We start from the raw sequence: 15,144 nt of genomic DNA on the forward strand, positions 1-15,144 counted from the left end.
GTAGTTGTAACTCAGGGGCTGTAGAGCGCAGGCTCAGTAGTTGTGGCGCACGGGCTTAGTTGCTCCGCCGCATGTGGGATCCTCCTGGACCAGGGCTTGAACCCGTGTCCCCTGCACTGGCAGGTGGATTCTTTAACCACTGTGCCACTATGGAAGCCCACTTCTGCCTTTGTATTGAGAGTTTTCAGTGACCTCCAGTCAGGCAGAGCTCGGGATATGGGGGTGGGAAAGCCCTGAGGGAAGCTCCAGTAGCTGAGCGGGGTTGGAGCTAAGCTTGGACCGCTGCGGGCATCCCCACCTGCCTGGGCGGGTGGTCCCTTGAGAGCCTGCTTCCGCTCTCTGCAGAGCGGACTAAGCCCAGCTTGACTCTCATTGGCTTAACGGACGTAAGTGACAGATCCCGAGCCAATGGAAGGTAAAAACTGCCCAGCACCCGCCTAATTCGGGTGCTGCTTCTAAGGCCTCAGGCCCGCGCGTGTCCAGTAGCTAGCTGCCGCCATCCCAGACAGAGAGGACTGACAGGCGGCGCCCGTCAGTGGGGTCGCTTGTCGCCAACCCCTTAGTTCTTTCTGATCGTCCCCCAAGTGTTTCTAATACTCCGCGGCCCCGCGCGTGCCTGCGGAGGACGGGACCATCTGGCCCAACGAGCCCACGCCCACCGAAGGTTTCGCCCACTCCCCGCCGGAGGCCGCAGCGGCCTAGCGTAGGCCTTGGGACCGGTTTGATCGAGCTAGGACTGGACAGGCCGCGGCGGGGATCGCCGGAACCGAGGTGAGCTTGTCCCAAGGCTGTCCTCCCCGCGCGGTGACATCACCCCTCTCTCTGGTGATTGGCCCCGGGGAGGCGGCGGCAGCCAATGGGCGCCTTGCTCAGGGCGCGGCTCTTCAAACCTTTTCTTCTTGCGGCTGCCAGCCAGGTCCTGGGCTGGGTGGTGACTCGTTCTTGGGTGGCCGCCCTGCGCCCCGGCCTTTCCTCCTCCCTCAAGACTGCCCATCGGAAGGAGCTGCCTGAGGGGGTGGAGGGCACAGGGTCAAGATTAAGGTCAGAGGCTTACTAGGGCTGGGATTTGACCCGGAAGGGGTAGGAGCCCAGGCCCGGGTCAAGGAGAGATCCGGGACCTGACTTCACAGGCTTGAAAATGCCAGTGAAATTCTGATCAAGCCGAACATGCTGTACGGAAAAAGTGGCCTTACCGTGCCACTCGACTGTGCGTTTGTCTCCCCATTTATGCGTGAGCTCCTTGGAAGTAGACATCGGTCCTTCTCAATGACTTAGCCTAAGGGATCAATAAATGCATGTGGAACGAATAAATGACTAGATAAGGTCCAGTTGAAATTGTGTTTATATAGGTCCCTGAAAATCCAGTGGTCATTTTTATCAATTCTAAGTACTGGACTTAATAAGCTGATACCGTGTGCTTGCCATGGTAGGTGCCAACACTTGAACCCTTTATTTGCATCTGTTCCAAATAATTCTACAAGGTACGTACAAACATCACCTCTCCTACTCCCCAGCTTTGTGAAACTGAAGAAATTGAATTGGATTGAGAGAGTTTAAGTAAATTGGCTGAGGACACAGGCACTGGTAGCTGCAGAGGCAAACATGTGAACCCTGGAACTGGTTCTAACCCGTACAGGGCATTGTCTCTCAAATGCTCTGCCTTCCACTGGTGGGAGGAGCACTGTATGTGGAAATGATGAGCCTTGAGTTCAGCCTTCTGCCCCTCTCGGTCCTAAGCTATGTGATTGTGTAAGGGTTACTTTCTCTGGGAGTCTCCGCTGTCAAATGGGGGCAATTCTAGTTCCCAAGATTACATGGGATAATGTGCCTGGCATTGGGAATTTGGAGGAGGAGGGACTCAGATCCTAGTCCAACGCCTAAGAGAGAAGCCATTTAAATACCTCGTGCCCAATCTGTGGGACAGCGAACTTGCTCGAGTCAAAAGGGAAGGCAGGAAAAGTGCCCCACTCTAGACAGCTCAGAATCTTCCTAAATCTGGCAGGACTTTAGCCAAGGCTCCCGCTCAGCGAATGTTGGTGGAACGCACATCGTCTGCCTCTGTGGTTAGGAAGATGGCATTTCCCCCATTTTACAGGTGAGGCAGCTTCAGTGTACCGCAAGGGCTCATCTGGAAGAATCTCTTCTGAGTTCTAGCCTGAACCCTCCGTCCCGCCGGCCGCCGCAGCCAGGTCGCAGCCAGCAGAGGGCGCTGCCGGGCATGGCCGAGGAGCGTCGCGGGGCCTGGTTCGGCTTCGGTTTCTGCGGCTTCGGGCAGGCGCTGGGCTCGGGGCGTGGGCGCCAGGTACACAGCCCCGAGCCTCTGAGGGCGCCAGGCGCGGGCCTCGATGTCTGCCGCGTGAGCGCGAGCTGGAGCTACACCGCCTTCGTGACCCGTGAGCACCTCCTTCCGGCCCCATCCCGACCCCAGCCCCGGGTGCGTGTCCCGCCCCCTCCGCAGCCAGCTCTCCGCCCCCCGCAGGTGAAGGAGGCCGGGTGGAGCTGTCTGGCTTCGCGGTCGGAGCGGCGGGCGGCTGCAGGGACGCGTGGGCGTCGGAGGAGCTCCTGGTGGTGCTGCGCGCGGGGCCGGGACCCGGGGCCGGGACGGAGCTGCAGGCCTGGGCGCCCGGTTCGGCGCTGCGCGGGGAGCCCCTCTGGGCCCAGACCGTGCCGGAGGCCGAGCGGGAAGACGGACCGGTCGGCGATGAGACCCAGGCTGGGCCGCTGCCGCTGCTGCCCTGCGCTCGCGCCTACGTGAGCCCGCGACCGCCCTTCTACCGGCCTCTGGCCCCGACACTGCGGGCGCGCCGGCTGGAGCTGGGCGCTGAGCACGCGTTGCTGCTGGACGCGGCGGGCCAGGTGTTCTCCTGGGGCGGGGGCAGGTGAGGTGGGCCGGCTGGGCTTTTGCGGCGATGACGGGGTGGGGGTGGGGGGGTGCGGGTAAATGTGGCTCGGAGTGGGAGGTGAGCATACAGGGGGCAGGAGAGAGCAATTGGGGAGGGAAGGGGAGGGAAGGGGAAGGAGACCCCTTGGTGTAGTTGACTAGGGTCTCCCTTGCTCAGGCACGGACAGCTGGGCCACGGGACTCTGGAGGCAGAGCCGGAGCCGAGGCTGCTGCAGGCGCTGCAGGGCCTAACCATGGCTGAGGTGGCCGCAGGTGGCTGGCACTCTGTGTGTGTGAGTGGTGAGTGACCTAGTGCTTTTCCAAAACCAGCTCAAGGTCTCGTAGGCTCCAAACCTTTCTCCTTCTCTCGCAAATTGATGGGTGCCCTAGCCGGGCCTCCTCCCAAGCTCCTCCCACATCAGCCAGCCCAGTCATTCATGACTCCCTAACGCCTCTCAGATTCAGCCCCTCTGCTGCCACCATCACCCACTCGCACCCGGACTGTCACAGTTGTTTCCTGTCTTCTGTTACTGGTCTCACTACCCCTCCCCTCCGTCTGCCTCCAGCCAGGGTTGTCTTTCTAAAATACTCCCCAAGGGAGAATGAAGGGGTGAGGGGCAACCGAGCTAAGGAGAAAAAAAAGGCAGCAGTTGCCCGGGTGGCCGTGATGTGTGGCACACAGTGGACACTTGGACGCCCACCGGGAGGATGATGATGGTGAGTGTGAGCTCTGGTGGTGCCATGGCTGGTGACCCAGGACCAGAATGAGGAGTTTCACTTTAGATTGTGTTCACCACTCTGGCAGGTGATCCAGGTGTAGCTGATCTCTAGGCTGTTGGGTGCAGCTGGGAGCGAATGATCTTTGCAAGGATCTGCATTTGGGGCTCTGGCCTCCACTTATATCATTACCGACCAGGTCCTGATACGCAGCAAGCTAGACGCTGAGATGCCAGGTTTACAGCCAAGAAACACTTTGTTCACAAGGCAGCCAAGCGAGGAAATGGGAGAATAATAAGTCTCAGATCTGCCTCCCTGAAGGGAGTTGGGGTATTTATGGGATAAGCAGGGTGGTCTTAGGCGTGGGGAAAGGTGATTGGAGGTAGGGAAGAAGGTGAGGTAATCAGTGTTCTGAGTAGGCATATCTGGGTCACATGCGTCTGCATATTCAAAATGGAGGCGCTTTGGGAATTCCCTGGCGGTCCAGTGGTTAGGACTCGGCGCTTTCACTTCAGGGGCCCTGGTTCAGTCCCTGGTTGGGGAACTAAGATCCCACAAGCCGCGCAGTGTAGCCAAAACAAAAAAGTGGAGGCGCTTAGCATGATCTAAGGGTGGAGTTTTCCAGCCCTCTGACATCAAAAGGCCATCCACTGGACATCTGCACAGGCCCAGTTTTAGGGTCAGTGGCCCCAACTAGTCCCCAGCTGGCTTTCATTGGGCAGGAGCTGACTCCAAGTTCCTGTGAAACAACTGAGTTGCATGAAGCTGGGAAGGTATGCAATTAAAGAGAAAAAAAGAAAAATAATGAAAGTGAACTTAATCAGTGAAGGCACTTAACAAGCAAAGGGGTTTTAACAGGCTGTTCCCTCATCTGTTGTTCTGTAAGAGAAGTTCAAGAATTTCTATTAGTTATCAGCTTCTGTTAACTCTATGGGGCATGGTTTCACCAGGGGTCTTTAAAAGCTACCTATGCCTGTACTGTCCTGTCCATATTCACATGTAATGGGCCTGGGTCGGCAGCCAGGCTTGAGAATGAGTGGGCTGGAGGGAAGAGAAGAGAGGGCTGGAAGGTGAGCCCAATGGGAAGTCTCGCACTAAGGTCCAAAAGGCATTTGAGGCCTTGGTGTCGCATGGTTGGAGCACAGATGCTTCAGACCAGACCTCCCAGGTTCAAATCATCACCCTGCCCCTCGTGATCTTGGGCAGAGCACCTAACCTCTCTGTGCCTCAAGTTTTCTCTTGAATAAAATGGGGATATTGTGCTTAAAACAGTGGCACAGAATAAGCACTTGATAAAAATTAGCCACTGCTGTTAGTGAATTTTTAGCATAGGGCTGTTGCTTCAATCAACCAACTCCAGTGTTGTGAGAGCTTCCAGAGGCCTCCGGGGGAGGGGGAGGGTGCAATGGGTAAAGGGGTTGGCTGGATGGTGACAGATGAAAACTAACCTCTTGGTGATAAGCACACTGTAGTGCATACAGAAGTCAAAATATAATGCTGTACACATGAAACTTATATAATGTTATAAACCAATACCATCTCAGTTAAAACAACAGTTTTTTAAAAGGCCTTCAGTAGGACCGGTGGCAGGTAGGGCTGACGAAAGGGGCCTGGGCTCAGTGGATGTGAAAAAAAGACCACTGGGGAACTTCCAGGGCCACATTTCCAAACTGCACGTAGGGGGAGTGGGGGGTGCAATTTAACAAAAAAGGAAAAAATGAAAGTGGAGAGGAAGGGCCAGCAAGAGACTTCCTTTAAGAATAGGGTGACCTGAAGGCACTTAAGGGGGAAGGGGCCCTGTTGAGACAAGGAAGCTGCTGGGCCCTGAGGAAAGCACTCTGCCTGGAGTGCTGACTTGGGCAGGGCAGGCAGGAGTTGTCTTTAGGGAACTAGTGGGGTGTAGTGGAGTCTGGATGGATGCCCATGCTTAGGAGGTGGAGGGGGCGAACACAGTCTGTTAATGGGGCCCCTTTATCTCTCTTTCAGAGGCTGGGGATATTTATATCTGGGGCTGGAATGAATCAGGGCAGCTGGCCCTGCCCACCAAGAGCCTGGCAGAGGATGGAAAGACAACCGCAGAAGGTGAGAGTCAATTCTTTTTTTTTGATATATTTTATTGAAGTATAGTTGATTTATGTTGTGTTAATTTCTGCTGTATGGGAAAATGATTCAGTTATACATATATGTATACATATTCTTTTCCATTATGGTTTATCACAGCATATTGCATACAGTTCCCTGTGCTACACAGTAGGACCTTGTTTATCCATTTATATATAATAGTTGACATCTGCTAATCCCAAACTCCCAATCCATCCCTCCCCCACCCCCCTCCTCCTTGGCAACCACAAGTCTGTTGGTGAGGGTCAATTCTTGATTTCCACACGTTTCTGTCATTCCTGACTCCTGGCCATATTGTTGGCCTGAGAGCTACAGTGCTCAAAAGGGTACGTGACATCCTTGGGACCCCAGGACACAATGAAGGACTCTGAGCCCCTTATGAGAGGGAGCACGGCAAGGCTGATGCCAGTGTCAGCACTACGTGCCCCACAAACCTGTCAACTCCAGCACTTCCCAGGGAATGTGGGGTTGGGAGCGATGGCTCTGGAGCTAGAGCAAGTGTGTCAGCTGTTGTAGTGAGTGAGTCAGTATGTGAATGAGGTTTAGATCAGCGCTGAGTGTTCAGCAGCATTATCATCATCACTCTTATTACTTCTCTGAAGCCTCAGGACTGAATGAAGATGGTTCTGAAGTGAAGACAGTAGCCGGGGGTGAGGATGGAGCCCCCGCCCCCTTCATAGCTGTCCAGCCCTTCCCGGCTTTACTGGACCTCCCCCTGGGCTCAGATGCAGTCAAGGCCAGCTGTGGATCCCGGCACACAGCGGTGGTGACAAGTGAGTGGGGCTGGGTAGGCTGGTTCAGGATGGAGCGGGAGGTCCCTCCACCCCGCTCTCTAGCTGGTGGCTGCAGAAAAGGGTGTGGTCACCTAAACAACTACCATTTTAATTAAGCATCTTTGACATGTACTGAGTAGCTGCCCCACTCAGTACACTCCCACAGGGCTTTAACAGTGGCTCCCCAGCCTGTCAGGCCCCGAAGGTTCTTCCTTCTGGAGGGAGGCTAGTGTTGCCAGCCTTTCATCTGACAGCAGGGCTGTCCTAAACTCAGCAGCTGTCAGTTGCAGGCCAATCAGTCCGCATATAGGGAGGTGAACTTTTTCAGTTTGGATCCTTTATCACCCCAAATGTGACTAGACAGTTGTTAAAGAGAGAGAGGATACGTTTTGCTACGCCAAGTAAGTCTCGTGGTGACCAGAACATGCTGGCAGGCCGAGCTGGACAAATGCCTAGTCAAAGAGCAGTGGTGTCAGCCCCTTACTGTCCTTTTGCTGTCCTTTGGTTGCAGGAACGGGGGACCTCTACACCTGGGGCTGGGGTAAGTAAAAGGTTTGCTTTTGTGATGCTTAAACCAAGGGGAGGAAAGACCTGGGAGTAGAGGGCAGGTGACAACAGCCATGCAGAGAAGTGGAAGCAGGGGACTCGGCCTGACCATTGGAACTGAAAAGCTGTCTACTCCCTTCTCTGGAACAGATCTAGGCACACTAAGAGGGGCAGAGACCAGACAAGAGAGAAATAGCACAACATGTCAGTATTTCCCATCTACCTTTCTGAAAAGGTATTTGTCTTAAGGGAATATTTAGCCAGCAGTCATGAAACATCTTTTGGTCTGGCACTGGGTAGAGAAAAAGATAAAATAAAAATCTCTGCTCTGAACATCTGAGCTTAGGAGTGGGGAGCCTGGAGGAGCATCTCGCCTCTTGGGGACCTGTGGAATCGCCTGGTCCTGGAGGCTCTGTGGTGCTGGTCTCCTGAATTCACAGAGCAGACACCAGCAGACTGGTGGCTTAAGCCCAGCACTTCAGTCAATGGGCTGTTTTTCCTTCCTGGAGGGGAAAAGCCACAAGGCCCAGTGGAGAGGATGGCAAAGCAGTTCATTTCACTTTAGGTAAATATGGACAGCTTGGCCACAAAGACACGACCAGCTTGGATCGGCCCTGCCGTGTGAAGTACTTTGTAGATAAGCAACTCCAAGTAAGGACCGTGAGCTGTGGGCCCTGGAACACCTATGTGTATGCTGTGGAAAAAGAGAAGAGCTGACATGTATAGATAAGGGCATAAAATAAATGTAGAGTGAAAAATTATGAAGCTAACACCTGTGAAACTCCCCCAAGGTCAAGGAAAACCATTGCCAGCACCCCAGAGTCCCCACATTTGGCCTTCCCTATCACAGCCCTCTTGCTCCACCTTAGAGCAGGCAGCATCCTCAACTTTGTCTTCACATTAGAAACACCTGGAGGGAACTCCCTGGCGGTCCAGTGGTTAGGACTCTGCGCTTTCACTGCCTAGGGCATGGGTTCAATCCCCGGTCTGGGAACTAAGATCACACAAGCCGCGTGGCACAGTGTGGCCCAAAAAAAAAAAGGAAAAGAAAGAAACACCTGGGATTTGAAACTGGATGCCTAAAGCCAGCATCGCAGACACAATGAAATCAGAACTTAGGGGTGTGGAACCTAGATGTGGGTAGATTTTTTAGGCTGCCCCACCCCCGGTGATTTGGAGGTAGTGCTAGGATTGGGAACCACTAGAGGTCATCTTTTGTTATTCATATACCTGTTTTCATTTTGACTCATACCATTCCTTGTATGCATCTTTATACAATATAATTTGTCTGCTTTTGAACTTTAGGTAAATAGAATCATTCTGTGTATGTTCTTTTACGTCTTGTTTTTTCATCAGCACTGTATGATTCATCTGGTGTCGTGCAGTTGATTCATTTTTTATTGTTATATGGTATTCCATTGTATGAATTATACCTCAAGTTATATATTCTCTTACTGATAGTAATTGGTTTCTTTTTTCTTATTGAGTTAAAATACACATAACAAAAAATTTACTATCTTAATCATTTTTAAGTGGCATTAAATACGTTCACATTGTTGTGTAGCCATCACCACCATCCATTCCCATCTCTTTTCATCTTGTAAATCTGAAACTCTACAGCTATAAACAATAACTCCCTGTTCTCCCCAGCCTCTGGCAACCATCATTATACCTTGTGTCTGTCCTGTGCTCTTGACTACTCTACGTACCTAATATAAGTGGAATCATACAGTATTTATCTTTTAGTAAGATAAATATTGGCTTATTTCACTTAGCATAATGTTCTCAAGGTTCATCTATGTTATAGCATATTGCAGAATTTCCTTCCTTTTTAGGTCTGAATAATATTCCATTGTATGTATATACCACATTTTGTTTATCCATTCATTGGTTGATGGACACTTGGGTTGCTTGCATGTTTTAGCTATTGTGAATACTGCTCCTATGAACATGGGTTTACAAACATCTCTTTGAGACTGTGCTTTTAATTTTTTTGGATATATACCCTAAAGTGTAATTGCTGGGTCATATGGTAATTCTATTTTTAATTTTTTGAGGAGCCTACATACTGTTTTCCATAGTGGCTTTCCCATTTTACAATCCCACCAATAGTGCACAAGTGTTCCAACTTCTCCACATCCTCACCGAATACTGTTTTCTGTTTTTTTGACAGTAACCATCCTGATAGGTGTGAGGTGGTATCTCATTGTAATTTTGATTTGCGTTTCCCTGATAATTAGTGATGTTAAGCATCTTTTCATGTGCTTATTGGCCATTCACATATCTTTTTTGGAGAAATGTCTATTCAAGTCCTTTGCCCATTTTTGAATCTGATTTTGTGTGTGTGTGTGTGTGTGTGTGTGTGTTGTTTTAGGAGTTCTCTATATATTCTAGATACTAATCCCTTATCAAATAAGTGATTTGGAAATATTTTCTCCCATTCTGTTGGTTGCCTTTTTATTTTGTTGATACTGTCTCAATGTAAAAAGTTTAATTTTCATGAAGTCAAATTTGTCTATTTTTTCTTTTGTTGCCTATGCCTTTGTTGTCATATCTGAGAAATCATCACCAAATCCAATATTATGAAGCTTCTGTCCTATGTTTTTCTAAGAATTTTATTGTTTTAGGTTTTATATTTTGGCCCTTGATCCATTTTGAGTCACTTTTGTATATAGTGTTAGGTTAAGAGTCCAACTTCATTCTTTTGCATGTGGTTATCCATGATGTATAATCCTTTTCAAGTGTTGCTGAATTCTGTTTGCTAGTATTTTGCTGAAGATTTTTTTCATCTATGTTCAAAAGGGATATTGGTCTATCATTTTCCTGTAGTGTCTTCTGGCTTTGGTATCAAAGTTATGCTGGCCTCACAGAATGAGTTAGGAAGTGTTTCTTCCTCTGAAATATTTTGGAAAAATTTGAGAAGGATTGGTGTTAGTTCTTTAAATATTTGGTAGAATTCACAGTGAAGCCATTAGGTCCAAGGCTTTTCTTTCTTGGGAAATTTTTTTTTTAAATTATTTGTTTATTTTTGGCTGTGTTGGGTCTTCATTGCTGCATGCAGGCTTTGTCTAGTTGCGGTCAGCAGGGGCTACTCTTTGTTGCGGTGCACGGGCTTTTCTCATTGTGGTAGTTTCATCTTGTTGCGGATCACGGGCTCTAGGCACATGGGCTCAGTAGTTGTGGCTTGCGGGCTCTACAATGCCCGCTCAGCAGTTGTGGCGCACGGGCTTAGTTGCTCCGCGGCCTGTGGGATCTTCCCGGACCAGGCCTCAAACCCATGTCCCCTGCATTGGCAGGCGGATTCTTAACCACTGTGCCACCAGGGAAGCCCTTTCCTGGGAAATTGTTGAGTAGTGATTCAATCTCCTTACTAGTTATAGGTCTATTCAGATTGTTTATTTCTTTGTGATTTAGTCTTGATAGGTTTTGTGTTTCTAGGAACATGTCCATTTCACCCAGGTAATCTGATTTGTTGGTATACAATTAATTGCTCATAGTACTCTTTTTTTTTTTTTTTTTTTGCGGTACGCGGGCCTCTCACTGTTGTGGCCTCTCCCGTTGCGGGGCACAGGCTCGGGACGCGCAGGCTCAGTGGCCATGGCTCACGGGCCCAGCCGCTCTGCGGCATGTGGGATCCTCCCGGGCCGGGGCACGAACCCGCGTCCCCTGCATCGGCAGGCGGACTCTCAACCACTGCGCCACCAGGGAAGCCCTCATAGTACTCTTTTAAAAAAAATTTTTTTTTATTTATTTGGCTGCACCAGGTCTTAGTTGCAGCATGCGGGATCTAGTTTGCTGACCAGGGATTGAACCCAGGCCCCCTGCCCTGGGAGCAAGGAGTCCTAACTGCTGTACTACCAGGGAAGTCCCCATAGTACTCTTTTAAAACCCTTTTTTCTTTCTGTAGAATTAGTAGCAATGTCCCTGCTTTCATTTTTTTTAATATATAAATTTGTTTATTTTTGGCTGCGTTGGGTCTTCCGTTGCCACACAGGGGCTTTCTCTATTTGAGGCGAGGGGGCTACTCTTTGTTGTGGTGGTGGGCTTCTCATTGCAGTGGCTTCTCTTGTTGGGGAGTAAAGGCTCTAGGTGTGCAGGCTTAGTTGCTCCATGGCATGTAGGATCTTCCTGGACCAGGGATCGAACCTGGGTCCCCTGCACTGGCAGACAGATTCTTAACCACTGCGGCACCAGGGAAGTACCCTTGCTTTCATTTCATTTTAATGACTTGTGTCTTTTTTCCTTAGTCCATCTAGCTAAAATTTCATTGATCTTTTTAAAGAACCAACTTTTGGTTTCACTGATTTTCTCTATTGTTTTTCTATACTGAATTTTGTATTTTTGCTGTAATCTTTATTTCCTTCCTTCTGCTAGCTTTTGGTTTAGTTTGTTCTTTTTCTAGTTTTTAAGTTGAAAGTTAGATGGCTGACAAGATCTTTCTTGTTTTTTTAACGTGAACATTTACAGCTATAATTTCCCCTTAGCACTGCTTTTGCTGCATCCCATAAGTTTTGGTATGCTTTGTTTTTTTCATTCATTCTAAGTATTTTCTAATTTCCCCTGTGATTTCCTCTTTGGTCCACCGGTTATTTTTAATTAATATTAAATATTAATATTTACATAAAATATAAATATTAATATAAATATTAAGCCCTGGTGAGCGGGGGCTACTCTTCATTGTGGTGTGTGGGCTGCAGTGGCTTCTCTTTGTTGCAGAGCACAGGCTCTAGGCGCGTGGGCTTCAGCAGTTGTGGCACACGGGCTCAGTAGTTGTGTATGGGCTGTAGAGCTCAGGCTCAGTAGTTGTGGCGCACGGGCTTAGCTGCTCTGCGGCATGTGGGATCTTCCCGGACCAGGGCTTGAACCCATGTCCCCTGCATTGGCAGGTGGATTCTTCACCACTGCATCATCAGGGAAGTCCCCAGGACCATTATTTTCAAGTCTTTGTCTAATATAGCTGCCATTAAGTCTTTTTCAGGGACAAGATTCTGGTGATTTATTTTCTTTTGAATAGGCCATACTCTCATGTTTCTTTGCATGTCTTGTGACTTTTTTGTTGAATACTGGACATTTGAATCTGGTAATATGGTAACTCTGGGAATCAGATTCTCCCCCTTCCCCAGGGTTTGCCATTGTTTTGTTTTTCTGAATTGTCGTAGGCTGTCTCTGTACCAAGGATCAGCCTGAGGTGTAAACGTAATATCGTCTTTTCTGAGCCTTTCCTTAGGTATTGTGGTTACTTTCTAATTTTCCCCATATATACAGATACTTTTGAATGTCCTAGTCTTTAACATCTGACTCCCAAAAGGGAAACAGTGAAAAATGAAGGGGGAACATAAAGGCACTGATCTGTTAAATTTCCTGGAAGTCACCTGGGTGGGTTGCTAGTACCAACCAGGTACTAGCAACCCAACCAGGTGGGTTGCTAGTACCAGGAGGAAAACAGTTCTCACGGAATGGTGGTTGTGGGTTACTGGCTATCTGGCGGCTCCCTGGAGGACCAGTGCAAGAGCTCTCCTTTGTTTTGCCAGACTTAGTGTTCCCAGGGCTGGGCAACTTTTGCTGAAAGTATTTAAAGGCACAAGTATTGCCTGCAATAACCTGGGCAAGGGAAAGATCTGGGAAGAAAGAGCTTGGGAAAGGAGATGATAGGGAGAAAGGCCTTTTAAAAGGTCCCACAGTATACTGGGGAATCAAAGCATAACGCATGCCCAGGGCTGGATATTTGCTCAGAAATGCCTGAGAAAACAATAAGCTTTCATGTCTAGCATTCAGGCTCTACACAAGCAGGACTGAAAGCTAAGGCAGAGTTGTAAACAGCCTGGCTAAGCATTAAAGGCTTGCTCCAACACAAAGCCAATCATCTGTAAGAGTGTTATTTTTTTTTCTCACTTTTCTTTTAATAAGTGAGTTTTGCAAGGTTGCAGGATACAAGAGCAATATACAAAAATCAACTGCTATATGTAGCCAAGCAACAACCAGAAATTCTAATTTAAAAATACCATTTACAATAGCATCAAGAAACCTGAAATACTTAGGGATAAATCTGACAAAGATGTGAAAGATCTGTAAACATGACCTACAAAATACTGAGAGAAATTAAAGAAAACCTAAATAAATGGAGAGATATGCCTTGTTCGGGGGTTGTCAGTTCTCCCTCAGTTGGTCTACAGATTCAATGCAATGCCAATCAAAATCCTACCAGATTTTGGGTAGAAATTGACAAGCTTTTTTCCTAAAACTCATACAGAAATGCACAGTAACCAGAACAGACAAAATAACGTTTAAAAGCACCAAGCTGGAAAGCTAACATTACCTGATTTCAAGAATTCGTATAAATCCTCAGTAATTAAGACAGGGTGGTACTGTCATTAGGACAAATAGATCAGCGGAACAGAAATGTACAGTGGAGAAGGTTTTTTAGCTTTTAGCCATTTAGCTTTTCAGCTAATGGTGCTGGACAACTGGCTACCTGTATGCAAAAAGAATGAACTTAAAGCCATACCTGGAGCCATACAGATAGATGACACACACAGAGCCAAAATGAATCAGACGTAAATGTAAAACTGAAAACTTTAAACTTCTAGGAGAAAACCTTTATCATCTGGGGTTAGGTAAAGATTTCTTAGAGCAACAGCAGTACAATCCAAAGAACAAATGGATTTCATCAAAATTAAACCTCTGCTCTTCAGTGACACTGTTAAAAGAATTAAAGCAGCCTGAAATTAATATATGTCAATTATACTTCAAGAAAACAAAAAGAAGCCACAGATGGGGATAAGATCTTTGCAAAACATACACCTGATAAAAGAACTTGTATGCAGGATATATAGAGAGCTCTCAAAACTCAACAATAAGAACATAGCTCTGGAATTCCCTGGCAGTCCAGTGGTTAGGACTCTGCACTTCCACTGCTGAGGGCCTGGGTTCGATCCCTGGTTGAGGATCTAAGATCTCATAAGCCATGTGGGCACAGCCAAAAAAATAAAAAATACAATTCAATTTTTAAAATGGCCAAAAATAGTAAACAGGTACTTCATCAAAGAAGATAAAAATGATGGCAAAAAAGTACACAAAAAGATGTTAAACATCATTAGTCATTAGGGAAGTGAAAATTCCAACCACAATGAGATACCATTTCACAGCCACTAAAATGGCTAAAATTATAAAGACTGACCATACAAAGTGTTGGAAAAGATTGAAGAAATTGGAACCTTCAGGGACTTCCCTGGTGGCACAGTGGTTAAGAATCCACCTGCCAATGCAGGGGACACGAGTTCGCTCCCTGGTCTGGGAAGATCCCACATGCCACGAAGCAACTAAGCCTGTGAGCCACAGCTACTGAGCCTGCACTCTAGAGCCCACGAGCCACAACTACTGAGCCCACGTGCTGCAACTACTGAAGCCCGCACACCTACAGCCCACGCTCCACAGCAAGAGAAGCCACCACAATGAGAAGCCCATGCACTGCAATGAAGAGTAGTCCCCACTCACAACTAGAGAAAGCCTGTGTGCAGCAACAAAGACCCAACACAGCCAAAAATAAATGATAAAAAAAAAAAAAAGAAATTAGAACCCTTATACATTACTGATGAGAATGTAAAATAGTCCAACTGCTTTGGAAAACCGTTTGGCAGTTTTTTAAAAAGTTAAACATACACCTACCATATGTATGATGCAGGCATTCCACTCCTAGGTATTTAGCCAAAAGAAAATATATCTCCATACAAAGACTTGTACATAGCAATGAAACCAGAAGTTTCCTAATAGTACCTCAGCCTCTTTTTTTTTTCATTTTAACATCTTTATTGGAGTATAATTGCTTTACAATGGTATGTTAGTTTCAGCTTCACAACAAAATGAATCAGTTATATATACACATATATTCCCATATCTCTTCCCGCTTGTGTCTCCCTCCCTCCCACCCTCCATATCGCACCCCTCCAAGTGGTCACAAAGCACCGAGCTGATCTCCCTGTGCTATGCGGCTGCTTCCCACTAGCTATCTACCTTACGTTTGGTAGTGTATATATGTCCATGCCTCTCTCTCTCTTTGTCACAGTTTACCCTTCCCCCTCCCCATATCCTCAAGTCCATTCTCTAGTA

General features: G+C 47.9%; 1 protein-coding gene across 7 annotated transcripts in view; it reads left to right on the top strand.

Annotated features, from left to right (window-relative positions):
- The first annotated feature begins 506 nt into the window (after positions 1 to 506).
- Positions 507 to 15,144, top strand: part of RCCD1 (RCC1 domain containing 1) — a 47,596-nt gene continuing 32,958 nt past the window's right edge. For 3 of the 7 annotated variants that reach the window (XM_060005408.1, XM_060005411.1, XM_060005412.1), the window contains exons 1-7: positions 507 to 771; positions 2,096 to 2,393; positions 2,480 to 2,879; positions 3,060 to 3,181; positions 5,585 to 5,680; positions 6,322 to 6,492; positions 7,004 to 7,033. In XM_060005408.1, the coding sequence (XP_059861391.1) occupies positions 2,219 to 2,393; positions 2,480 to 2,879; positions 3,060 to 3,181; positions 5,585 to 5,680; positions 6,322 to 6,492; positions 7,004 to 7,033 (994 nt within the window). In that variant the 5' untranslated portion in view covers positions 507 to 771; positions 2,096 to 2,218. Of the gene's footprint in view, positions 772 to 2,095; positions 2,394 to 2,479; positions 2,880 to 3,059; positions 3,182 to 5,584; positions 5,681 to 6,321; positions 6,493 to 7,003; positions 7,034 to 7,603; positions 9,276 to 15,144 lie in introns of those variants that run through there. The other 4 variants (XM_060005407.1, XM_060005410.1, XM_060005409.1 and 1 more) reach the window with 3 other exon arrangements.

Source organism: Delphinus delphis, chromosome 2, assembly GCF_949987515.2.
Source record: "Delphinus delphis chromosome 2, mDelDel1.2, whole genome shotgun sequence".
NCBI lineage: Eukaryota > Metazoa > Chordata > Mammalia > Artiodactyla > Delphinidae > Delphinus > Delphinus delphis.